A 24,000-nucleotide genomic window follows, 5' to 3' on the forward strand; every position below is an offset into this window, starting at 1 on the left:
GGATTCTTTCTTCCGTGGAAGATATTTAGAGAAATGTGTCAGGGCTGTTTGGTTATCAACGTTGTTTAATTATCTTCTGCAAAAGAAAATGATATGGGTTTAAAATGAGCATGAAAGTGCGAGACTGTTTCCTCTTCTCACCTTCATAAATGTGATGATGAATGGAGCAGACGTGAAGAGCTGATGAGGAAACTCAGATGCACGCTGTAGTTGCTGGTAAAACGGAACCAAGTCAGGTGTTTCAGAGAGGTTTGGTCCCTTTCAACCAGCTACTGCGCCGTGAAATCACCCAGAAACCCCAATTTCTCATATACCCACATGACTGATCCCTGTTTTAATTTAGTTAGTGTAAATTGGTTATTGTTACAACATTTTATGCTTTCCTATGAAGTCTGTCAAAGCTCTTCTCTTTCTTTCTACAGGACAGAAATAGACATTGCTTGTAGAATATGTTGAGCATCAGATTTCTTGAAATTTATAATTAGTTTCTATAAAGCCAACACAAAGGATGAAGACAGAGACTAGGGAAGAAACACAACCAGTGAAATGTTCCAGTGCTTCCGTTACATTTGATCAAACTGGGGCCTCAGTTCAGACATCAAACAACGAGTCTCACTTTTTTCCCATCTAGTGTTACAAATGTCTCAAGGCAAATGTTTTTAATAAAAGCTAAAAACATCTTTATTTTGAAAACCAAAGGCCACTTGACAGTTCATCAGATTTTTGTACAAACATCAGAAAGCTCAATGCGGCCCACAGAAACAGATACAGTACATAAATAATCACACGAGAGCAGACGTCATTCAGTGCTGTGTTTGTCATCCAGTTATTCCCTGATATGCACTGAATGAACATGATCCATTACAGTGACATGGCTGTGACAGCATGAACGCAGTATCAAAACCACAATGATGAAAATATTCCTTTTATAACATGATCTGTCAACAAAATGCTTTTCACAAAACTGCTCATGTCCTTTTTAATAAAAGAAACGTAAAAGATCATAAAGTGTGTCCGGTGTCTTTTTCCTCAACTAACTGGTTTGTTTTGAACAGAATCAAAGGATTTTTGAGTGAATGCTGGAGAAAAATAAACCTTTACAGGTTTCCATATGATTCCTTTTTGCAAGGACAACGTCACAGTAGGCGTCACACTTTTATCGAAATTGAACTGCAGGAAATCTGAAAGTCAAATAAAGGTTAACCCTAACCTTCATACACACACACACACACACACACACACACGTGAACCACACAAAGATGTCTGGGTCATACTGCATTTAATAATCAAATGAAAAATAATATGTTATAATATTTTGCATAATAAACCGTATTTGTAAGACCATTTCGATTATTTTTGCATTGACGTTTAAGAGTCATTTTCCCTCAAACGGCAAAAGAACCAATAAAAAATACAACAAAGATCTTATATGTACTTTGCAATAATATTTCATTTGTGTGAGTATTATAATGCAGTAATGAAATATTTGGGGTCATCATGCAAAAAAAATTTCATGGTCCTAAAAACTGGCTCAGTTTCTTCACACAAAATTCAATCTCTCAGCTTTGATTTGGGAGTTAAACGTGACCCAGACATTTCTCTATGCAGAGTCTTCATGAGATGAAGTGTTCCTATATAATGCCCTGATAAACATCAGTGTTTCTGTCCCCCATCAGTGCAGCCAGATATTACAGTAAAAGAACGAGAGAAAGGCAACGTTACTGAATCATTGTGCATATGTGAAGATAGCAGCCGGCAGACATCTTCAGTGTAAATCCAACATCACAACACGTCCCGTTCACATCACACCCTAAAATCACAAGAAATTCCAGTTTGCATAAACAATCAGGTCTAGATGTAGAACCGCTCGCTGTTTTTACAAACATCAACAAAGCCGTTATTCTCATTCTCAAGTCTTGTGCATTACCTCGCTGCATTTGATGAATCTCACCCAAAATTGTTTTTTGAGTTTAATAAATCTTAGAGGGACAGTGTTTCCAGAAATGACAATTCTGTCATCGTTTACTCTTGTCACTTCAAACCTGTATGACTTTCTTACTTTACAGAACACTAAAGATGTGTTGGTTATTGAACAACATTTCTCAAAATATAAATCATTTTTGGTTAAACTGTCCCTTTAAATCCCATTATGTGATGTTGTCATCAATTCAGGTGCTGTAAAAGGGTACAAAATACAATCAAAACACATGTGCGCTGTCGCTGTGCACCTTTGCTCAATGGAATAGTTCAATATTATTAAGGCAACTGGACTTGGACATCAGAAGAGGAAGACACTCCTACATCTCTCCTTCCTCCTCCTCGTCCTCTTTCTCCGGCAGCTGCGTCTTGATCCAGCCTTCGGCAGCGTGGCCGTGTTTCTTCTGGTGCCGTTTGTAATTGTCCCAGTGGCCGGTGGTGTAGCCGCACTCTTGGCACTTGAAGGGCTTCTCGCCAGTGTGCCGCAGCATGTGTCGCTTCAGGTTCATGCTCTGGTTGCAGCTGTAACTGCACACGCTACACTGGAACGGTTTGGCACCCGAGTGAATGCGCTCGTGACGCTTCAGATTGGCCAGATTGCCGCAGGCGTAGTCGCACGCCCGGCATTTGTACGGCTTCTCGCCCGTGTGCACCCGGTGATGCCGCTTTAGGTTGTCGAAGTGGGCGGAGGCGTAGTCACACTGCGGGCACTTGTAGGGCTTCTCGCCGCTGTGCGTTTTCATGTGACGGGCGAGGTGGTTGGGGTACTGAGTCACGAAAGGGCACGAGGTGCAGGAGAACAGCTTGTCGCATTTCTCTGGGCTGGTGGGCGAGCTTTTGGACAGCATTTCCAGCGTGCATTTGCCGCAGATTTGCGTCACCGCTCCTTCATCGTCCTCCAGGACCAGGCCGCACACGCGGCACGTGAAGGGGAAGAGCAGCTCGGGCAGGGGGTCGGACTCTTGGGTGTCCAGCAGGGCGGGGGGGTGCTGGTCTGTCTGCAGGGTGTCGTAGCTCTGGAGGAAGTCGGGGTCGCTGCTGATGTGCAGAGTGAGATCAGACACAACGGCTTCTGCAGGAAAGAAGAGCGGAGCACAAGTTAAATACTTCCTCTTTGCGAAGAATCTGCTTTTAGGAACGATGGTTTTTGGTTCCCTTTACTGTAGAAATCAACTTCCTCTTTTCGCTTCGCAAAGCAATCGCAGAACGTATGAAAGGGGAAACAACACACAGAAACACACAAATGTCTTTTGTCCACTTTGAAGTATCTGAAACTAATCAGACAAAGAAAGATCATTCAGACTATTTCTATTTGGTACTGATGATTAAAACAATCTGATGTAAAAGAAACTGAAAGCAGTGCACAGCACGGACGAAAACTTGCTTTATAAAAGCAAAGCGAATGGATTTCCATTTCAAGATGACTTTGAAGAACAACATAAATACAGTACCTTCTTCTGTCGCTTTCTCCTCCTTGTGGCTCATCATGTGTTTCTTTAAAGAGTGGCTGTTGGTGGCATGAAAGTCACACTGGTTGCAGTCCAGTGTTTTCTCTTGCGCGTGCATGCGCTGGTGCCTCTTCAGGTTGCCCAGGGAGTTGCAGGCGAATGTGCAGAACTCGCATTTGTAGGGTTTCTCGCCAGTATGGGTGCGCACGTGCCTCTGCAGGTTCACCAGCTGGGCGGAGGCGTACGTGCAGTGCTGACATTGATACGGCTTCTCGCCGTTGTGCGTCTTCATGTGCCGCTTCAGGTGATTGGAGTAGCGTGAGGTAAAGCTGCACAGTTTACAGGAGTAGGTCTTGCTGGCGTTTCCATTGGATCGGCTCCGATTCGTCGCCAACTGCGCGTCATCAGTGGGATGGGCCTCCTCTTGAGCTCTATCCTGATGGTCTGCGTCTCCATCCTCCGCTCCGCACTGGAGGCAGTACAGGCCTGCGAGATCCAGCGCGCCGGTCAGGGGGTCGCCGAGGAGCTGGCCGCACTGTCTGCAAGAGAGGTATGAGCCGATCTCCTCTCGCTCGCTTTCTGTGTCACGGGGGTCCTCGAAATCACTCTCCATACCCAGGTGGTTGTAGGTGGAACAGTCCTCATCGCTAAAGCCGTACAACGGCAGGCCCACATCTGCCGTGACGGAGTCTATCGGGAGATCACAGACGCAGTGAACATTAACAGTGCAGTACACCAAATATACAAATGCAGTCCTACAACACAAAGAATCAGCAACTCTTAGCAAAGAATAATGATCAATAAAGTAGTAATGTGAAGTAACAAATCACCAGAGTCTCTCTCAAAACCGACGATCCTGTAGTCATTATCTCCGAAGCCCAGGTCCTGTCCAAGCAGAAAATCACTCTCCAGCACCAGATTCTCTTGATCGCCCACCACAACTCCATCTCCCGCCTCCACTGCAAATAAACAACGTGACAATCTGAATATCCGTACAGTTCTCATTTTCCTTCATGAAATTTGATCACAAAGGTATTTCATCAGATTATCACAATGATAACGGTGAGCTGTTGACAAGGAGACACTATGCCATTGCTAGTAAGTTTGTATCAAAAAGTTAAGAACACCCACAAGTGTTTTTTGGGGGTTTCTTCATATGACTCGGGTCCCTTGTTTGCTACTAGCCCATACGCACACCTTTAATGCAGACAAAAATTGCAAGTGTGATAACTCTCCTAGCCACACGAGTTGAGGTTTGTGTGTTCAACACAAGCTGTGCTGCACGGGTTAAAGGTGAATTTTAATAGTAGCACAACTCTTGTTCTAACACAGAATATAAAACACAAGCTAGTTTTTACAGTCATGAGATAAGTGTTGAGATGAAGCTGGTGAATAACACACAGATCTGTGAGGAGGAAGAGAGCGGGACAGCAGAGAATGAATGAGGAAGGAACAGCATAGAGATGACAGATAAGAGCAGGGAAGAGAACAGAGTGGGGTCAGCGATTGGTCCACCCCGAGTCTCGCGGCAGGAACGAGGGTTCGTCCAGAGGAACTAAAGTGAGGAAAAAATGACAAAGAAAAGGAAGTCAATGTTTAGTTAGAGGGCTAGAACAGAGCTAACATGATTCTTCCAGACTCGATAGAAGAAAGAAGACTTTACCTGAAATTGAACAAAAGTAAAAAACACATTCAACTTTTTTTATTTGTTCATCATATGCTGCTGACTTATATGAGGAGTAAACTGTAAAAATATTGTGATCAGTAAGTCATGTCATATGACATCTTTCCACATTATCTTGACTAAAAGAAATTTAAGAAATGATACGCAATTGCAATCTAGCTCATTTATTAAAGTCAATTTAAAACTATTTCAATTTGAGATTATAAATAGTGTGTAGATACGAAAATCGTCATAAAAATATACAGTGCCATTTGGAAACTAAGGAAACAAGTTGAATCAGGGAACAACTGACAAAAGCATAACATATGGTAATGAAGATGCATGATCTGAGGTGTCATTGTGTGCATAAAAAAACATAACCTCTGTGATTATAATTATTTTCATTAGCAATAAACACAATTACAACTGTTCAATCAATTTATATTGTAATGAAAAGTCAAACTTTACAATAAGAACATAAGAAATAAAGTCAAAGTGAAATGTAGACTTACATTTGACAGGCTGTGGATTGGACTGTTTCCGTCTGGGCATTTTCTTCTGTGTCTGTTTACAGTCAGTTCCCTGTTGATCTAATCTTCATCATCGTCTTCCTCTTCTTCATCTTCCTCTTCTTCCTTTGAACAAAGAGCTCCCCAGAGCACTGATAAACCCCGAATTAATCACCTTTATCCGCCCAATACATGCTCAAAACCTACACAGCCCTGTCATTAACAGTGATGTTAGCACGAGCTAACTATTAAACTACATTTAAACACAGAGACCTCCAAGCAGAATCGCCCTAATACACAATCACCTCGTAAAATCGACGTTTCTGAATAGAAATAAATAAAAAAATAAGGCTATTTGGCTTTAGGTTTGTCTTTATCTTGTCACCAGTCGTTAGCTAACTAGCATGACCAGATAACACACACTATAGAAAACAAAATAAAAGTCCGGAGTTTCTGATCACTGGGCAGCCAGCGGCGGGAATATTAGCATTTATCCATGAGGAATTAATTGTCCACGCGGATGTTTGATCGTGTAAAGTGACTCCGTGGGCAGTTGAAGTGGAAGTGTGTAAGTTACAATGCTGTTGGAGTTGTTGTGATGGGAATCTGCAGCACAGGAAGTGATTCATTGAGTTCATGGTGAAATGGGGAAACTGCGGCGCCCGGCGAAAAGTAAGAGAACTGCAGCGCGCGTATTATTTTTAAGGATATTATAGTTTTCATATTTTCAATATTTTTTCTTTTTTAATCTTTTGCTGTTTTTTTATGTCTCACTGGCTGTTTTTTACTGTATGGTGATGTGACGGACAGGACATCAGGCGCCTGTTTTAAACTTTCTCTGTCAAATTCGCTTTGATTCAGAGTTTGTGAGGCGCGAGCACCTGAAAGTGTGACACGTGATGCAAACAGCCAATCACGCGGAACATGGAAAGCGTCACATACTTCTCGCGAGAATCATAGAAATTCACTTTTCTGTTGAAGATGACGAGATTATTATGAAGATAAATAAAATAAAAGCACAATTTATATTAAATCAATTCACTTCTTTTAACACAGAACCAACAGGCACAAGCTCAAGTGTTTACATTTGACATTTATTGGAAAACAGTTTTATTATTAAAACTGATTCTAACCTGTGCAATAAAACAGTGTTAAAAGGACATTCATGAAGTATTGCTCAAGACTAACCCTACCTGAAGCCTCTTTAAACCAGTGAATCACTCAGAAAAAATATTTTAGATCAATAAATCAAGTATTATTATCTATGTGCACATTACAATACCAGTGTGTAGACATATTACCATCCTAACATACAAGCTCAAAACAGAAACTTTACTGGTTTGGTGGTCTAATGTGACACACAACAGGAACAACCCCACTGTGCAATCCACTCTAAAAGTGACATTTAGTAACACAGTCTTAATATACTTAAAAGTCTTATTACGCTAATGATGCATCTTGTAAGTATTTATGAATGTAATGCAATGACCATGAACATTTATCCTTATCTCAAATGTAACGACACATTTTTACTCTGACTGTAAATGTCTCAACACTCATATTCATAGCACCTGTAGCTCCGCTTGCTTTTGACGGCTCTGTAACTGAGGAAACCATTTGTTCAGTGTCCAGAAAACAACTCTTAATGGAGTTAACTACCCAATACCCGTATACTACTTTACAATTTCTGACTTGAGAAATGATAAGTTCATGATTCTATTGCGTTTGACACTTGTCTGAAGTATCAACACATGAGTTAATATCTGCTGACAGGTCTGTGGACAGCCGGATTCTGGGATACCTGTTAAACCTTGATGATGCTGACAGAAGATGACGTCCTCTGAAACTATAAAAAGGTGAAAAAAAAACGGTTAGAAAAATACTCTTGAGTACTCTTATGACTGTACTGCAATGTTGTTTCTGTTATTGATGATATGTTTAAGTGTACTGTATTTTTGTATTTTGTTTTCTTCTTCTCTATTTTTTGTCTTGTGGACCCCAGGAAGACTAGCAACCACTCTGTCGAAGCTAATGGGGATCCAAATAAACAATAAAAAGTAATTTCAGTCTTCTGAAATCATAGAGATTTATGTGAGCATCACAGCTCTATCTTATGACTAAAAAGAAACAGAAATAAAAAAATCTAATGATGTGTTCCGCTGTAAAATATCAATCCTGTTTTCAGCATTGACATCTCTGGTTGAAATTTACATTGAAAATGTAAAATAACATTTTTGATTTTAGACAACGATATGCTTCTCGCTAACATGAAATGCACATCATGATGTTGGCCAGCTGTAAAGTTCTTACCTTGCTACCCAGCAGGCCTCCGTTGTGATATTCAGGAGTGCTGTGGCCGGACAGCGGTTTGCTTTTCTCTTTACTGTGATTGTTGGAGTCGTTGTCCTTGATGATATCGTACTGCTTGCAGAAGAGAGCGATCACGGCTGCATCGCCACAGACATTTCAGAGACACAGATTAGATTTCCTTCAATAAAACTAAACATCATCCTCCACCTGCACATCATAACTGAGTCTGAAATAAAAAGTTGTCTGTCAAAGAAAACTTTGAATTGTGTATTACAAGAATTGTGTAAATACTGCTTTGTCAATGAGAGAATGCAGATTAGTGAGGTTGAAAGGATTGTTACGGGTCAACACAAGTTAAGATCTATTGATGATTTTGTGGGATCATGTTGAATAACGCCAAGCTCTTGGATGAGGCGCAAATCCGAATTATTTCTGTGGAAATCGACAATGTGCCACATGATCTATGAATTGAGACTCGATTATGTGTGTTGTCCAAAGATATGTGAAAATCAACACTTTGCAATGAAAGAGTTTTCTTTACCTGCCCACATTATCAGGACAGTCATGATAATTAAGATCTCTCCGGTCTGAAGATGTCTGGAGATGTCTAAACCCTCCACCTCTGGGTCATCTGGTGAATGATATAACAACACATTGTGGTTCGGACAACAAGATCATCAAAGTTGAATTTATTATGAAGACCCCATGAACTCATGAAAGATGTTTTGGCTCTTAGACCATGTCTGATATCTTGTAGGACACCTGCAGTATCTGTATCTTTTTTGTGGGCTCCAAATAGCATACATTTTTAGCAAATATGCATTTTTTGAATCCAAATATTTGGCATTACATTTGTATAGTATGTAGATATGATATTATGCACCATTAACAATGCATGGGTTTTGACAAAAATACTCACATGACAAATTGCTGTTGTAAACTACTGTATAGTATTTACTATAGTAAACGGTGGAGAATTGTAGTATACAGTAGTCTAGTAGTTACAGTATCAGAAGAGGACAGTAGTGAACTCAAGTGCATTTATCTGTGCTTTATCAGTGTTTTACTGTGAAAAAAATGGGCTATATTGCATTAACTACAGCATGACATCATACTTTTTACTCCACTACGTTATTACTACGTATACATTATTTACGTTTTATTTTAACCTTTAATACTTAATTTCATTTCAAATCTAGTACTTTCATTTATAGTAAAAATACTTGCGGAAAAGTAATAAAGGACTAGATTTACAATATGAACAAATATTAAATAGTACAATATCATGCTTATCAATTTTTTCAAAATAAAATCCCTCGCTGATAAAGTACATTTTCAAGAACAAACGTACTTACTTCACTACTGTCTAGTATACTAAAGTATCCTGTGGTATTAACTGTATCATACTATGCTACAGCATGTTTTAATACTTCCTACAGAAAAATTCCCCAAACATAAATAATATGTAAACATTTCAGTTGGATAAAAGTGACTGCGTAATGCATAAATGTTCATGTGTGTAATATTTTATTCAAGCAATGATATGTCAGCATGAGAAGTTATCAACTGGTGATTTTTACGTTTAATACCTTGATTCATCATGGTGGATTGTAAATGCTCAGACTTTTTCAGCGTTCTGAAGTGAACCTTTTTACTGGCCAGACTCTCTCCGTACAGCCCGACAGACTGGACCTGGATAATATAATCTGTGTCTTCTTTAAGGTCCCATAGAACACAAGCGTGACTGGTGGTGTTCACCTCACGAATGAAACGCTGCATTAACCCGTCCTGACGCTGAGACACACACACGTACGCATGCAGACACAGACACAAACGCACACGCACGCACACACACACACACACACACACACACAGGAGTTATTGCAGATATTCAATGTCAGACTTCAACAAATATATATAATACCCTCAGGGATGGATCTCATTGTAATAACATTATTCGACCTGCTGTGAGATGGCAAAGCCAATTACGATCTCCCCCTCCGGAATATTCCAGGACACGGTAGTAGAATCCGCCTGCAGGTGTGTAACAGAAACATTGACAGGTGCTGCTGGGCGGTCTGTGAAATACAAATGAGCAGTATGAATTATTCATAAGAGCACCTCAACAACAAGAAATGAAAACTCGGCAATACACAAGAAAAGTTAAGTTTAACAATCAGTTATACAGTATTTAAAACATGATTCGCAATCTGTTTCCTGCTATATTGATCAGGTTTGTGAAATATTTACATATGATTTGCGGTATAGTTTATAGAGATGTATGTTGCCTATTGCCTCTAGAGGCATCCGATAATAAACTTATAAAACACTTCTCTCATCTGTCTTTGGTCAAACAAACAGATCTGTCCCCAAACTCACACCAAAATAAGTTTGATGAAAAGAAACTTTACAGTACATTATAAAAAATTGTACACTTACACTTACTTATATCAAGAAATTTAAGCCATTAATACTTTTTGAAAATCCACATTATCTCAAGAGATCTTTTATTGTGAACTTTCATGTGATCACAGGCTTGGCAGTATACACCGGGAACCTCAAGTGAATCGCATGATCTGCAAAAAGTCTAAATTTTCATATTTGACTGTAATATGCATTACGTAACAAAGACAATCAAATAATAGAAATAGTTCAAACAGAGACAGTGGTCACAGATCCTTCTGCCATAGACGAGACATAATGCTTTAGTCTTTCTTTAAAAGTGCTTTATAAATGTCATGACATGATCTACAATACCTTCTTCTCGGTCTATATCCATTAAAACAAAGTCGGTGACCAAAAGAGACCGATGCAATTTCCTTATTGCCATTCTTAGTTCGACCTGATGAGGGCAAACATCTCAAACACTGAACAGCACTTTAATGCTTTTAGGCTGTAGTCATGGAAACCAACAAATCAACTTACACATGTAGTGAGATATGCACTGCATTAGACTGATTAATTTTCTTCATTATCAACAGAAGCTAAATAAGTTAACTTACTTGCTCCTGCAAAGCAGACGTGACATCCGATCAGAGACAGAATACGGCTCACAAAAGTGAGTAGATGATTCATATCTCCTTAAAAATGAATCCAGTGACATTAATATCCAAGGAAAAGTATCATGAACTGAATTCCTTCAACCACTACATGACTACAAATAAACCATTTTACGCTCCAAGATTGTCACTCAAACACTGACTATAATATCCGACACATTGCGATGAACAACAGAATCTAAGCCACTATCATCAGCATCTTTTCAGTCTGGTGTTGTCGATCTGTTGACATCCAAATGCGCATCATCCGCATCGAGCGTGTCCCATGCGTGTTCCTCCTATGCCGATGAATTGATGTGACTGTTACAGAAATAACACTTTTGATCCCCTTTATCGACACCGCAGTGAACCTCCCGATCCTCCGTGTCACCAGCTGCTCGAACCTTGCGCATCTAATGTAACGCGCAATTGCTCACCGGAGCAGAGCGCATGGCGTCCGTCACAGCCCGAGCTCGAGCTCATGTTGCCTTTCTCACTTTATTCGCTCGTGAACGACGTTTGAAGAATATCAATTCATCACATGACCTACAGGTGGCCAGATAGTGACTGATTCATTCACCTCCTATAGCCGCGTGACTCACAGAGCTGTCCGGATGAATGCAGCAAATCCAAAAACTGTTAGAGGTGATGGATGTGATCCAAACTTGAGCATTGATTACAGACATAGAAAACAAAATAAGAAAACAAACAAGAAGAGAAAGGTGGATGGAAAAGAACTGCTGGGAAAATAGTGTGAGTGGAGTAAAATATAATATAATCTATATTAATCAGAACTATGAATAGAATAGAAAATCTGGTAACAATTTACATGAAGGTACCCTTTATAAAGCATTTATTGCTGTGTTCATTAATGATTAAATCGTCATTTACAAATTCATTATGAAGCAGTTATAACTGCATAAATAAAAAGAGGGATTCTAACCAAATACCTGCCAAATAGTGAGTCATTTTGAACTGACATGTTATAAATGCTTAATAAATGTATTTAATGTATTCATTATTTATTTGACTCGAAAGCAGATTGATTATAATCTTGATGTTGTTTGTCAGACTGGACACTGTAGGGTCTTTATGTTTCGTTAAAATCCCTCTATTATTCATGCAGTTATAACTGCTTTATAATGCATTTGTAAATGACTTATTAATCATTAGTAAACGATAATAAATTATTTTATTAAGGGTACCTTAAGTCTTGATATTTCATAATCTACTGCAATATTAAGATTACGTTGATATCAATAATTTCAGATAAAACTTGGTTAGTTAATATACAATAATAAAACAGAACTGAGTGATAAAACAACAGAATAGATCAGATGCATAGAGATACAAAATTCTTGACCTCACTTGATTTTCAGATAGAACAGAAATGTGAAGAACAGAATACAGGTTATAACTAGTGGTGGGCATAGATTAATTTTTTTAATCTAGATTATATTGGCTCATTTGAATTCTGCCGAAGGCATTCAGAATATGTGCCCTACCAAAATAATGACTAAAAGTAAGTCTTTGAGAACGGGTTTCTCAAGCCTGGTGGCGCATTAGACCAGGGGCTCATCTCCTGTTTCCAAAATGCATCACAAACTGCTTGAGAAAACTGTTCTACTATGATAATTGGTGATGAAAATTAAATTATGTTCAATAAGATGAATTTGTGTTTACTTCCGCATTAGCTAAGGGATGCTTTGCGTTTAGGTGGTACTTGAGACTGGAAGAGCTCCTACAGTACATTTACATTTAGTCATTTAGCAGACGCTTTTATCCAAAGCGACTTACAAAGAGTGAGGGAGCAACAAGCGATATGTCATACAGGAGCCATAATACATTAGATCTCAATACAAAGTTACTGGTTTCAACTAAAGCTAGACCACTACCCGTTGAGAGAAAGTGTTTTTTAAACCAATTCCGCATTGCACAGGTGCAAACAACCTTAGTCTTGTCGATGTTTCTATTGGGAAGCTTCTTAAAAATTAATATTCCCTGAAGCAAACCCGGCGGCTTCATAGCTGTATCCATGTTAGCACGTCACGTTTGATGCGTTAATTTCACAGTAACGTTATGTTGTGTTCAGACCAAACGCGAATGGCGTGTCAAGCGCGAGTGATTTATATGTTAATGCAAAGAGCCAATAGACCTACTTGCTGCGCGAATCGCGCGAATGACGCCCTGGTTATGAGATGATGAGGCGGCTTCTGCTTCCGCGAATGACGCGAATCACGCGAGTTGAAAAATCTCGTTCTCGCCCCGTACAGTGCAGTTAAGCTGGTATACATCCGCGCTAAAATATCAAGGTGAAAGTCATCATAGCTTGCGTAGTATAGACCCAGCTCACAACCCAACTTTGAGAATAGATTAACGGCGACATTTTTTTTATCTCGCGATAAGAGTCTCACTGCGTTAACGGCCCACCACTATTATAAACAAATATAGAATTGTTCATTTATAACGCACAAATGTTATAATAATACGCTAAAGCCATGACAAATGCAATAAATACCAGTATTCTTATACCAGTAATTCTTATATTCTTATGTTTCTTATGTATTCTTATTCTTATTTATAAAGACTTAAGAGTTAAAAGAACACAAACTAATGAAACAAAACAGAAAAACTATTACAATCCAATACAAATCAAACAACATCACAGGCTGTGGGGGAAAAAAAATGCACATTTCAGAGCAGAAATTGTTTTACAGCTGATGGATCAAAGTTCATTTGGTGGACTTTGTAATGCTCAGTGTTTTGTTTATTGTCAGAGGTGCATGTGTGCTGCACGACTCTCTGTCTGCTGTCACAAGATCAGATTCAGAAACACAAGCCCTGACGCTGCCGTGATAAACATGGATCACACTGTAAGTCAATTTCCAGCGTTTTCATACCAGAAGTGCTTCACCTGATAATAGAGCAACAAATCTTCTTTCTTCATGAGCGAGACCGTAATGAAATGAGCTGGAGACTGATGCGGTTCATCTTAAGTGCTCGTGTTTGTGTCTACAGCGGTCGTGTTTCGAGCTGTCTCTGCCCTTCACAGAGAAATGCAATCCCATCAGCAGAGATATCGACAGAGCAGACGCTAAACACATGCTGCAAATCCTGAAAACATGTGATGCTGAGATCTTTACACATGACGATCAGGTCTGTCTTAGAAGTTTATACAGAATCTGTATGTTCATAAGGCTTTGCAAATGTTGACTTGTGTGTTTTTTTTACAAGGGAATATACAGTTCACCCATCATCCAAACTATGGTGGATGTTGCCAAGAAGGTTGAACTGATGCTGAGGGTCAGTCACGTGTGACTAAAGTCCTATTTTGATGAGTTCATCTTTCTCTTCAATTCTATTAATTTCATTTGAACCTGGTTTGTTTCTACAGGAGCCAGAAGAGAGTTTGATTGTATTAAGTGGCTGCGGAACGTCAGGTCGCATTGCATTTCTATTGGCGGTAATGAGTTTAAGAAAGAATGATTGATTTTTCTTTTTAAAAGTTTCAACCTGTTGTTCTCTAAAGATTGCAATGAGGTCCAATGTTTGAAAACACATAATAAACGTACATGAATGCATTTAGTAAAAGCCTCACAGTGCATCAAAGCTAGACATTCTTTTTCTGGATTTGTTTTCTTTGGGAATCGAAACTCACAAACAGAAACTGAACGTTTTATGGGGAAATATTACATTAACTTGAAATTAAAAGCATTTAAAAATGTAGTCTCATCTCTGATCTCACATTTTCTACATCAGACGTCCTTTAATGAGATGTTGACTGACCAGCAGCACACACAGATCTATTCCTACATCATAGCAGGAGGTGACAGGTGAGTAAACCGTCTGATGTCTGAGATCAGACTCCGCATGACTCTGCAGTATCATATGGGTCTGTTTTTAAAGGGCCCTGCTCACATCACAGGAGGCTTCAGAGGACAGACCGCTGCTGGGAGCTCGCATGCTGGACGAGGTGAACGAAAGATAAACAACACAGCAGCTTTACCATAGAACAGTAGTGGATCAGTTTTACCGTCCATATGGAGATGGTGGTCTAGTGGGTTAAACCACTGAACTGGTAAATCAAAGGTTGCTGGTTCGATCCCAGCATCCACCACCAGTGTGTCCTTGAGCAAGACACTTTACTCCATGTTGCTCCAGGGGGATTGTCCCTGTAATAAGTGCACTGTAAGTCGCTTTGGATAAAAGCGTCTGTCAAATGACTAAATGTAAATGTAAATGTCCTATAGAGAGACATTAAGAGCTGACTGACTGTGCAGAGCTCCCTCACATTCACATGGAGTGATCTGGATGTCTGCTATGGGCCAACTAAGGTCTTCTGAGGTTTATACATAAATAGAAAGAACAAACAGAACATTCTTTCATCATTTATACATTTCAAACCTTTATGACTTCAGCAGAAGACAAAATAAGATATTTTGAGAAATATTGGTTGACTTCTATTGTCATTCCATTGACACAAAACAACTGCAACATTTCTCAAAATATCTTCTTTTGTGTTCCACAGATGAAAGAGTCATGTACAGATTTTTACTGACATGAACTATTCCTTTAATATGTTTAAAAAATATGTATGCCAATTCTACATCTGTCTATATATAAATGTCCAAATTATTTAAAGCTGATATGTGTTTCTGTTGTTTTTAACTTACTAAAAACAGGTTTGCGCAGGAAAGAAGCGCGTTCTGTTTATGGGAATATCGTGTGGCATGTCGGTATGGATGAAACTATTCCCTTTCTATCAATACAGTCATAGATTCATTCAACTTAAACTCATTTATTGACCAGTCGCTTAAGCCAAACCTGCCAACATTTCTCAATGTCAAATGTTTTTTTTATTAAAGCACCTGCAAATAACCTGAGATGTTGTTCTGTCACAGGCACCGTTTGTTGCTGGGCAACTGGATCTTTGTCTGAAGCATTTAGATGTCTTTACCCCAGTGCTTCTGGGATTTAATCCTGTACATATGGCGAGGTAGCCCTGCAGTAGATGCCCCTCCTCTCTCTCTCTCTCTCTCTCTCTCTCTGTCTCTCTGTCTCTCTTTCTTTCTTTCTTTCTTTCTTTCTCTGTCTCTCTCTGTCTCTCTCTCTTCCTTTCTTTCTTTCTTTCTTTCTTTCTTTCTTTCTTTCTTTCTTTCTCTCTCTCTCTCTCTCTCTCTCTCTCTCTCTCTCTCTCTCTTGGTGCATGCTGGGAGTTTGGGGGGAATGTGAGCGTCTCACGGGTGAGAGGAGCGTTTCTGGGGTAGTTTTCCTATACTATTCTCGTGTTCTTTTTTTTCTTTTTTCTTTTGTTGGTGTTGTTTGTTAGTTAAAGGTTTAATTTGAATAATTTAGACTTTGAGGAAAAATAGTTGCCAGGTAAAAGTTTGTCTCGTGTCTGGCGGAGGGCAGATGGAAGTTCCATCTGGGTCGCTCCGCCATGGAGTCAGGTGTGTGCCTGACGCTAGTGTGACAGTCGAGGACGTGCTAGTCGCTATCGGAGAACAAATTGGATTCGAAAATATTGTATCCGCTTCAAGGATGAACAAGGCCGTGGTGGTGTTCCTAAAGGATCAAAGTGTTGTGAGTAAAATCATCGTGAGCGGAATTTGGGTAAGTGGAGCGTTTGTTATTGTTTCACCTTTGGTGTCGCAGTCGTCAAGAGTGAACATTTCGAATTGTCCACAATATATACCCAATTCATGCATTGAAAAAGAAACTGCAGAGATTCGGGAAAATAGTAAGTGGAATGACTTTAATTCCACTCGGGTGTAAAACGGAAGTTTTAAAACATGTGCTGTCTTTTAGGCGGCAGTGTTTTATGGTTCTAGAATCGCCGACGTTAGACATCTCGTTTCGGGTTAAACATGAAGACAAATCGTATATGATCTATGCGAATACCAATCATTTGAAATGTTTTAAGTGCGGTAATGTCGGGCATAAAAAAATGGATTGCCCACAAAAAACACAAGCCGAGGACAATACCAATAAAACAAATGAAAGTGAACAGGCGGTTGAGGGTGAAGAGGAGAATGCGGATAAAAGTATAGAAACTGAGACAAATGAAATCGGAAAAGAACAAAGTGAATTGAACACTCATGAACAAAACGAACGTAGCGCTACTGAAAATATAGGCCAAAAGGAATCGGCTGAAAATGAATCGGCTGAAAATGAATCAGGGAAGAAAAAAAGGAAAAAAAAGAATTGTGGGGTAGAAAATAAGAAGAGGAGTTGTAAAGAGGCAGGGACTAGTGACGCGAAAAAAGCTCTTCCTGAAAGTTTGGTTGAATTTGACACTGTTGAAAATCGACTCGATATACCCCTGTCTCAGCTCTCTGAAAGCACTGATGTGAATGAAGAGATGGCTGATGATGATTGTATTTCTGAAATGTCAGATATTCCTTCCAATTATGATGAGAATGAGTTGTATACTGTAAAAGAGATAAATGATTTCCCTTGATGAAACATTTGGAAGAAAAGTCGAAGTAAAAGATTTTTTTCCTGATGTGAAAAAGTTTTTGGCTTCAGTGATTAAAATACAAAAGGCTGTCGGTTATGAAGAGCTAAGCAGAAGAAAGAGATTCAGATTGAAGAAAATGGTAACAAACTTGAGAAAAGAAAAAGTTCCTTTAATTTCTGTATAGTTGAGTCATGAAGGAGGCACATTTGGTGAATTATTTATCACTTTTCGTCTTGTTTTCGCTTTCTCCCCTTTTTCTTACCTCTTTTTTCATGGAGAGCCTTAGAATAGGATCTATTAATATCAATGGGGGAAGAGATTGTAGGAAAAGAGCATGTTTAAATGAATATATACAAAATAAAAATATTAATATAACATTTATACAAGAGACACATAGTGATGTGAAAATTGAAGTGGATTGGAAAATGGGGTGGAGAAGCGATTTATATATGAGTCATGGTTCAAATGTTAGTGGAGGAGTTGCTATTTTATTTTCAAAGACGATTGATATAACTAATGTGTCTGTTAATGAAATAGAAAGAGGAAGAATTTTGGCTGTTCAAACAAGTATAAATGGGTTGGTTTTTGTTTTTATTAATATTTATGCATCAAATAATGGAGCAGAGAGGATACACGGTTTGAAAAAATTATTTAATTACTTAAAACAAAGTTGTGATGAAAATATGTCACGGGGTGACAAAAAACCAGAACGGGACTAAGATCCTGGTGAATGCAGTTATTCAGGATTTTCCAGTGAACATCCATTCTATGCACTGTGAATCTGTTGCCATGGCAGCGGGGCTGATTGCCTGAGTGACAGCAGGTGTGGGGCAATTACAGAGAACGCTGTGAGAGGGACACACATTCAGATGGGGCTTTAAAAACAGAGAGAAAACAGACTGTGGTGTGGATCTCCTCCCGTGTGATGCTGTGTTTGTCAGCGGGCTGTTCTTTTTATTGAGGCTGGGCTGTGGAGTGGTGAAGATTGAAGCTGTGGAAGAGAAAGGAAGGAGTGAAGGATTTGTCAGCGAAGACTTGAGGAATATCGTCAGCAGTGAGAAAGACGCAAGTGATGAGTATTGGATCCGTTGTTTATATACACTAACACTGAAGTGGTGTGGAGAGTTTGGAAAATGTGTGGCACGAGTGAACTATTACACCGAGTGAATTGATGATCTGTCTCCAACTTCTGTCCTCTCCTTGCCGAATGTGATGATCGCTGCACCGTTCTTCTACTTTCCCGGAGTGAAGTCAAGCCCTGATCGAGGACGAGATCCGATCTGGTGGGTGAGTGCTGGCCCGAATGCACGGTGTGCGAGTGGAATTGCAGTGCCTGAAATGACGATTCACACGGTTTGTGCTATGAAGTGAAATTGGTGTGTGGAGAAGTAATAGAAGTCTGCCGTGCACTCTCCTCCTACAGTCTTCTACCCGCTGTCTCTAAAGAAGGGTTTTGATAAAGCAAACGCCCAACTTCCTGCTTTGAGAAGACCTGGCCCCGTTAATGCTGAGTGCTTCATATATTATTGAACTGTTGAAACTGTGCTGTGTCTGTTCCAGTGCTCTGCCGAAGTGAGTGTCCCGCTCAAAGCGCCCTTACCGCCCGGTGGTCTCCACACGCCCCTATTGGAAGCCTTTACTCTGTTCAAAAGAAGAGAAGGTATATCAGTTGAAAAGCTTCACATACTGTTGAGACCTTGCTGTACTGTTCCAGTGCTCAGCTGAAGTGGAGCGTCCCGTCCAAAGCGTCCTTCCCGCCCGGTGGTCTCCACACGTCCCTGTTGGAAGCCTTTACTCTGTTCAGAAGAAGAGAGAGGTATATCAGTTGAATGTTCCATATACTGTTGGACAGTTAAACCTAGCTGTCTCGTTCTAGTGGCTCGCTTGACCCCACATCCGAGTACCTCCCTCCGGAGTAACACCACTGACTCGCTTCGCCTCCGCATCTGCATACTTACCTGGCGGCAAGAAGATTTTAATTAGGACTTATCCAATTCACCAATCTTTTAATTTAATAAATAAACTATTTTATTCCCTTGTCTGTCTGGTCCTTGACACGTTCCTCGAGGTGGTTCCCGGGTTTTTCAGGGGTGGGTGCAGTCTGGCTTGGCCCGCCCCGACCTGTGACAAATACATGGTTGATCTTAGGCGGTGATTGGAACTGTACAGAAAACTTTACTTTAGACAGAAATGGGGAAGAACCTCACCCCTCTTCTGCCAAATGTTTACAGGATGTTATTAGTAATTCTAATTTAGTTGATGTATGGAGACAGCAACACCCTACAGTTAAGCAGTATACGTGGGTAAAGGTTTCTCATGATCATATTAGTACTGCCAGATTAGACCGATTCTATGTTAGTAAAAGTAATAATTTTAAAATCTACAATTTGTCCTAATGGGTTTTCTGATCACCATTTGTTTAATTGATATAAATGTAAAAAAGTCATAGCTATTACTGGCATTTTAATGTGAAATTGCTACAAGATGTGCTTTTTTTGTGAAAAGTTTAATGTGTTTTGGATGGAGTGGAAAAAACAGAAAAGTAATTATGAGGATATTGTTCAGTGGTGGGATATAGGAAAAGCACAAATTAGAATATTTTGTCAAAATTATATATATAGCACAAATGGTAGGATCAAAAAAACTGTTTCTGAATTAGAAAGAGATAAAACAGATTGAAAGTGAATTAATTGTTGGTGATGTTGAGATAGTTGGAAAGCTGGAAGAAAAGAGTTTTAGCTTCTTTATTTCACGAGAAAGCAAAGGGGGCTTTAATTAGAGCTCGCTTTGCATTTGTGAGAGAAATGGATGCACCTAGTTCCTTCTTTTTTAATCTTAAGAAAGAGAAAAAAAAATGATGTTGCATTTGAAAGATTTAAATGGGAATGTGATCTCAGATCCAAAGGAAATGAGAAAAATTGCCTTTGACTTTTACAAAGACTTATTTGCAGAAGGACAATGTGATAAGGGATGCAGTGAGGAATTACATAGACTTATTGACTCTCTCCGATGAACAGAGTAAACAGCTGGACTCTGGCCTTCAGTTAAAAGAACTGTCTGAAGCTGTTCAGAAACTCTCAACTGGAGAAACTCCTGGTATTGATGGACTGCCGTCTGAGTTCTATAAACAGTTCTGGAACCAACTGAAAGACGATTTTTATGAAGTTTTTAATTGTTATCAAAAACATGAATTGCCTACTCGTTGTAAACGAGCAGTTTTATCTTTATTACCCAAAAAAGGTGATCTTGGTATGTTAAAAAATTGGAGACCTGTGGCTGTGTTATGTACAGATTACAAAATTTTGGCACAGTGTCTTGCTAATAGATTGAAACCTTTTTTAGAATATATGGTCAACGAATATCAGACATATTGTATTCCTAATCGAACAATAATGGACAATCTGTTTCTTGTAAGAGACAAAATAGACATTACAAATTTGAACAGTGAAAATGTTGGCATTTTCGCAATTGACCAGGAGAAAGCGTTTGACCGAGTTAGCCATTTTTACTTGTTTAAAACGCTTGAAGCTTTTGGTGTTGGTCAGAGTTTCATTTCATGGATTCAAATGCTGTATAAGGACGCTTCTGTTATGTTGAAAGTGGGTGGTGGGCTCAGTAGGCCGGTTGCAGTGTTGAGAGGAATTAGACAAGGATGCCCGCTTTCAGGGATGTTGTATTCATTGGCCATTGAACCCCTTCTTTGCAAGTTAAGGAAAACACTCCAAGGAATTACAGTTGAGAAACCTATTAAGCTTGTTGCATATGCTGACGATGTTACAATTTTTATTAAGAATGAACGAGATGTGTCTGTTTTAATGGAAACACTGAAAATCTATGAAAATGCGTCAACAGCCAGAGTGAATTGGGAAAAGTGTGAAGGTTTCTTTTGTGGACAAAGTAAAAATCCACCAGTGCTCCCAGGTGGCGTCAAATGGAGTAAAGATGGCTTTAAATGTTTAGGGGTTTATTTAGGGACCGAAACATTTAAGACAAAAAATTGGGAAGGAATGGTGGCGAAGATGTGTAGCCGGTTGTCTAAGTGGTCGTGGGTGCTACCACAGCTATCCTATAGGGGAAGAGTTTTGATGACCAACAATCTAGCAGCTTCGGCACTGTGGCACAAAATGAATGTCTTGGACCCGCCAGATGACATCATTCAGGAATTGCAGAAAAGATTGGTGGATTTTTTCTGGACTGGACAACATTGGACTAAAGCTGCTGTACTTTTCCTGCCAGTGAATGAAGGTGGACAAGGGTTAATAGACATTAAAAGCAGAATCAAAACCTTCAGGCTGCAAGCGGCACAGAAGTTGCTGTATTCAAAGAGGTGCTGGACTGATACTGCAAAAGCCCTGTTACACAAAGTTGATGTTTTTAAATACGATCTACAGTTGTTTTTAATGAATCTGACAGAAATGGACTTAAAAGACACTTCTGCTTTTTATAAAACGATGCTGAAAACATGGACATCAAATTTTCAAATGGAAAGGAACTGGTCTGACTCTGAATCGGGATAGAAGAAGAACCTCTTTTTCATAATCCCTTATTTCAGGCAAGAGTGCTTAATTCAAAAAGCCTTCAAAAAACAATGGCAAGAGCTGGATGCACTAGGATAAAGGATTTGAAGCATCATGACGGGTGGAAAAGTGCAGAGGAAATGAGTGATCTGACAGGAATCAAGTCCGTCAGATTTATGAAACAGGTAATGGATGCGTTTTTTTCATCTCTCCCTTATGCCTATCATCGGAATCCAGGAGAAGGGATTTTGAATGAAGAGGAGGAAGAGGAGAATTTTCCTGTTCTTCCTGTTGCAGCTCGTGTGGAAGAAGAACCACAAGAGGAATCAATCCTCACTTTTAAGACTCCAGAGATACATGGTTTTAAAGAGGCTTCGAAGAAAAGTTTGTGTCTGAATTGCGTTAAAGTCGCTCATCAGTCAGTTCTGAAGAACTGCAGAGAAACAAAGTGGACAGAAGTGCTAGGGCCAGACTCTTCTCCTAGAAGATGCTGGAGGTCATTGTATAAATCTCCCATTGAAAAACGAACTGCAGACCTGCAATGGAGAATTATACATTGGGCAGTAGCTACAAACAGACACGTGGCGCATATTGATCCCACGGTAGAAAAGAAATGTCCTTTCTGTGATTTAGAAGAATCAACTGATCATCTGTTTTTATATTGTTCTAGACTGAGAGGGGTTTTTCAGACATTAAAAACCTGGATTGAAGAATTAGGCGAAGAGTTTAATGACACTGTTTTCATTTATGGACTGAAGTATAAGGTTTCTGGAAAGAAAAGGATAGGCATAATAAATTTTTTAATAGCGGAGACAAAAATGGCAATATGGGTAACAAGGAAAAGAATGATAAAAGATGATGTTTTAGTTGACCCAGAGAGAATGTTAAGAGGGTTTGTGACTTCAAGGATCAGAGCAGAGTTTTTTTTTTTTAAATTGACAAAAAATCTGGTTGTTTTTATGGAAACATGGGGTTTAAGTGAAGTCTTGTGTTCTATAGATAATGAGGAAGACCTAATTCTAAATAGTTAAATATGTTGGTAGGTATTTTTTTTTTCTTCTTTTTTTTAGATATGTTGTGTAGCAATATATTCTTTGTATTTTTATTGTCTTTTTTATTTTTGGAGTGATTTGATATTTGTTTGTGATTTTGTGACAAATGGTTGTTAAAATTGTGGAGGAAAAAAACATACCCAAAATGTAAAAAAAAAAAAAAAATAGATTCAAACGTCAAATCGCTCTATCGCTCTCTCAAGATTCAAGATTCAAGATTCAAAGGAGCTTTATTGGCATGATAAAAGAAAATTTACATTGCCAAAGCACAAGATTAAATATAAACATGCAGAAATACAGATTAAGATCAAAAATAAGATAGAATAAAATTAAAAGTCTATAAGTAAAAATCTATATATATACATCTCAATATAAACAGAAAAACAGTTTTAATTAAAGTTCTCAATAAGGGTGACAGTGTCAGTTTGTGTGTGTTGTCCTGTCAGTGTTGTGTTGTGTTGTGCTGGTTGTTCTTTGGTCGTGGCAGGACTTGACATATCTTGCAGCAGGTTTGAGCTTCTTGAGTTTTCTCCCAGTATGTATGAGATCTTGTCCTTTTGTTGAAACTGCTCAAAGTCTTTGTGTAAGTTTGTAAACTGGGAGAAGAATGTTTCTCTGATGTGTGTGTAGTTGGGACAGGAGAGGAGAAAGTGCAGCTCTGTTTCCACTTGATTGTGTGTGCAGTGTGGACACAGTCGCTCTTCTCTCGGTGTCCATGTGTGTCTGTGTCTGCCCGTCTCTACAGTGAGCTGGTGATCACTGAGTCTGTACATGCTCAACACTTTTCTTAGTTTAGGGTCTGATACGCTTGTGAGCTATTCTGACACTTTATATTCTCTCTTTAGTGACAGATAGCATTCCACTTTACTTTGCTGAGCTGTTGCTTCTGTCCAGTGTTTGAGATATTTCTCTTTTTGTCTTTTCATCATTTGGTTTAGTCTGGCTGGGGTTTGGGGTTGACTTGGGCATGTTTGGGGTTGTAGAGTTAGTTGTGAGATCAGTTGGATGAAGGGGTTTCTCTCTGGG

At 39.3% G+C, this 24,000-nt stretch overlaps 3 protein-coding genes across 7 annotated transcripts in view; 1 reads left to right on the top strand and 2 right to left on the bottom strand.

The window, feature by feature from the left end:
• Positions 1 to 616: 616 nt before the first annotated feature.
• Positions 617 to 6,216, bottom strand: LOC130436806 (zinc finger protein 513). The gene is made up of 4 exons (XM_056767765.1): positions 5,601 to 6,216; positions 4,256 to 4,384; positions 3,429 to 4,115; positions 617 to 3,049 (listed from the first exon to the last, which is right to left on the bottom strand). Exons 1-4 carry the CDS (start codon positions 5,638 to 5,640, stop codon positions 2,298 to 2,300), a joined length of 1,608 nt encoding a protein of 535 aa, XP_056623743.1. The 5' UTR covers positions 5,641 to 6,216; the 3' UTR covers positions 617 to 2,297.
• A 456-nt stretch (positions 6,217 to 6,672) lies between these two features.
• fndc4b (fibronectin type III domain containing 4b) lies at positions 6,673 to 13,157 on the bottom strand. Of its 4 annotated transcripts, XM_056767768.1 has the most exons (7): positions 10,910 to 11,446; positions 9,870 to 9,985; positions 9,497 to 9,701; positions 8,449 to 8,538; positions 7,908 to 8,044; positions 7,399 to 7,443; positions 6,673 to 7,201 (listed from the first exon to the last, which is right to left on the bottom strand). In XM_056767768.1, exons 1-6 carry the CDS (start codon positions 10,980 to 10,982, stop codon positions 7,402 to 7,404), a joined length of 663 nt encoding a protein of 220 aa, XP_056623746.1. In that variant the 5' UTR covers positions 10,983 to 11,446; the 3' UTR covers positions 6,673 to 7,201; positions 7,399 to 7,401. The 4 variants fall into 4 exon arrangements, with proteins under 4 accessions (XP_056623746.1, XP_056623749.1, XP_056623744.1 ...); XM_056767771.1 differs by lacking the exon at positions 10,910 to 11,446 and adding an exon at positions 13,105 to 13,157 and having other exon boundaries at positions 6,673 to 7,443; XM_056767766.1 differs by having other exon boundaries at positions 6,673 to 7,443.
• Positions 10,840 to 24,000, top strand: part of gckr (glucokinase (hexokinase 4) regulator) — a 31,649-nt gene continuing 18,488 nt past the window's right edge. For both annotated transcript variants that reach the window (XM_056767763.1, XM_056767764.1), the window contains exons 1-9: positions 10,840 to 10,965; positions 13,723 to 13,818; positions 13,964 to 14,101; positions 14,180 to 14,248; positions 14,340 to 14,408; positions 14,705 to 14,778; positions 14,852 to 14,918; positions 15,628 to 15,681; positions 15,847 to 15,941. In XM_056767763.1, coding sequence (XP_056623741.1) covers positions 13,729 to 13,818; positions 13,964 to 14,101; positions 14,180 to 14,248; positions 14,340 to 14,408; positions 14,705 to 14,778; positions 14,852 to 14,918; positions 15,628 to 15,681; positions 15,847 to 15,941 — 656 coding nt within the window. In that variant the 5' untranslated portion in view covers positions 10,840 to 10,965; positions 13,723 to 13,728. The remainder of the gene's footprint in view (positions 10,966 to 13,722; positions 13,819 to 13,963; positions 14,102 to 14,179; positions 14,249 to 14,339; positions 14,409 to 14,704; positions 14,779 to 14,851; positions 14,919 to 15,627; positions 15,682 to 15,846; positions 15,942 to 24,000) is intronic.

This window comes from Triplophysa dalaica, chromosome 15 (assembly GCF_015846415.1).
Source record: "Triplophysa dalaica isolate WHDGS20190420 chromosome 15, ASM1584641v1, whole genome shotgun sequence".
In the NCBI taxonomy this organism is placed as follows: domain Eukaryota; kingdom Metazoa; phylum Chordata; class Actinopteri; order Cypriniformes; family Nemacheilidae; genus Triplophysa; species Triplophysa dalaica.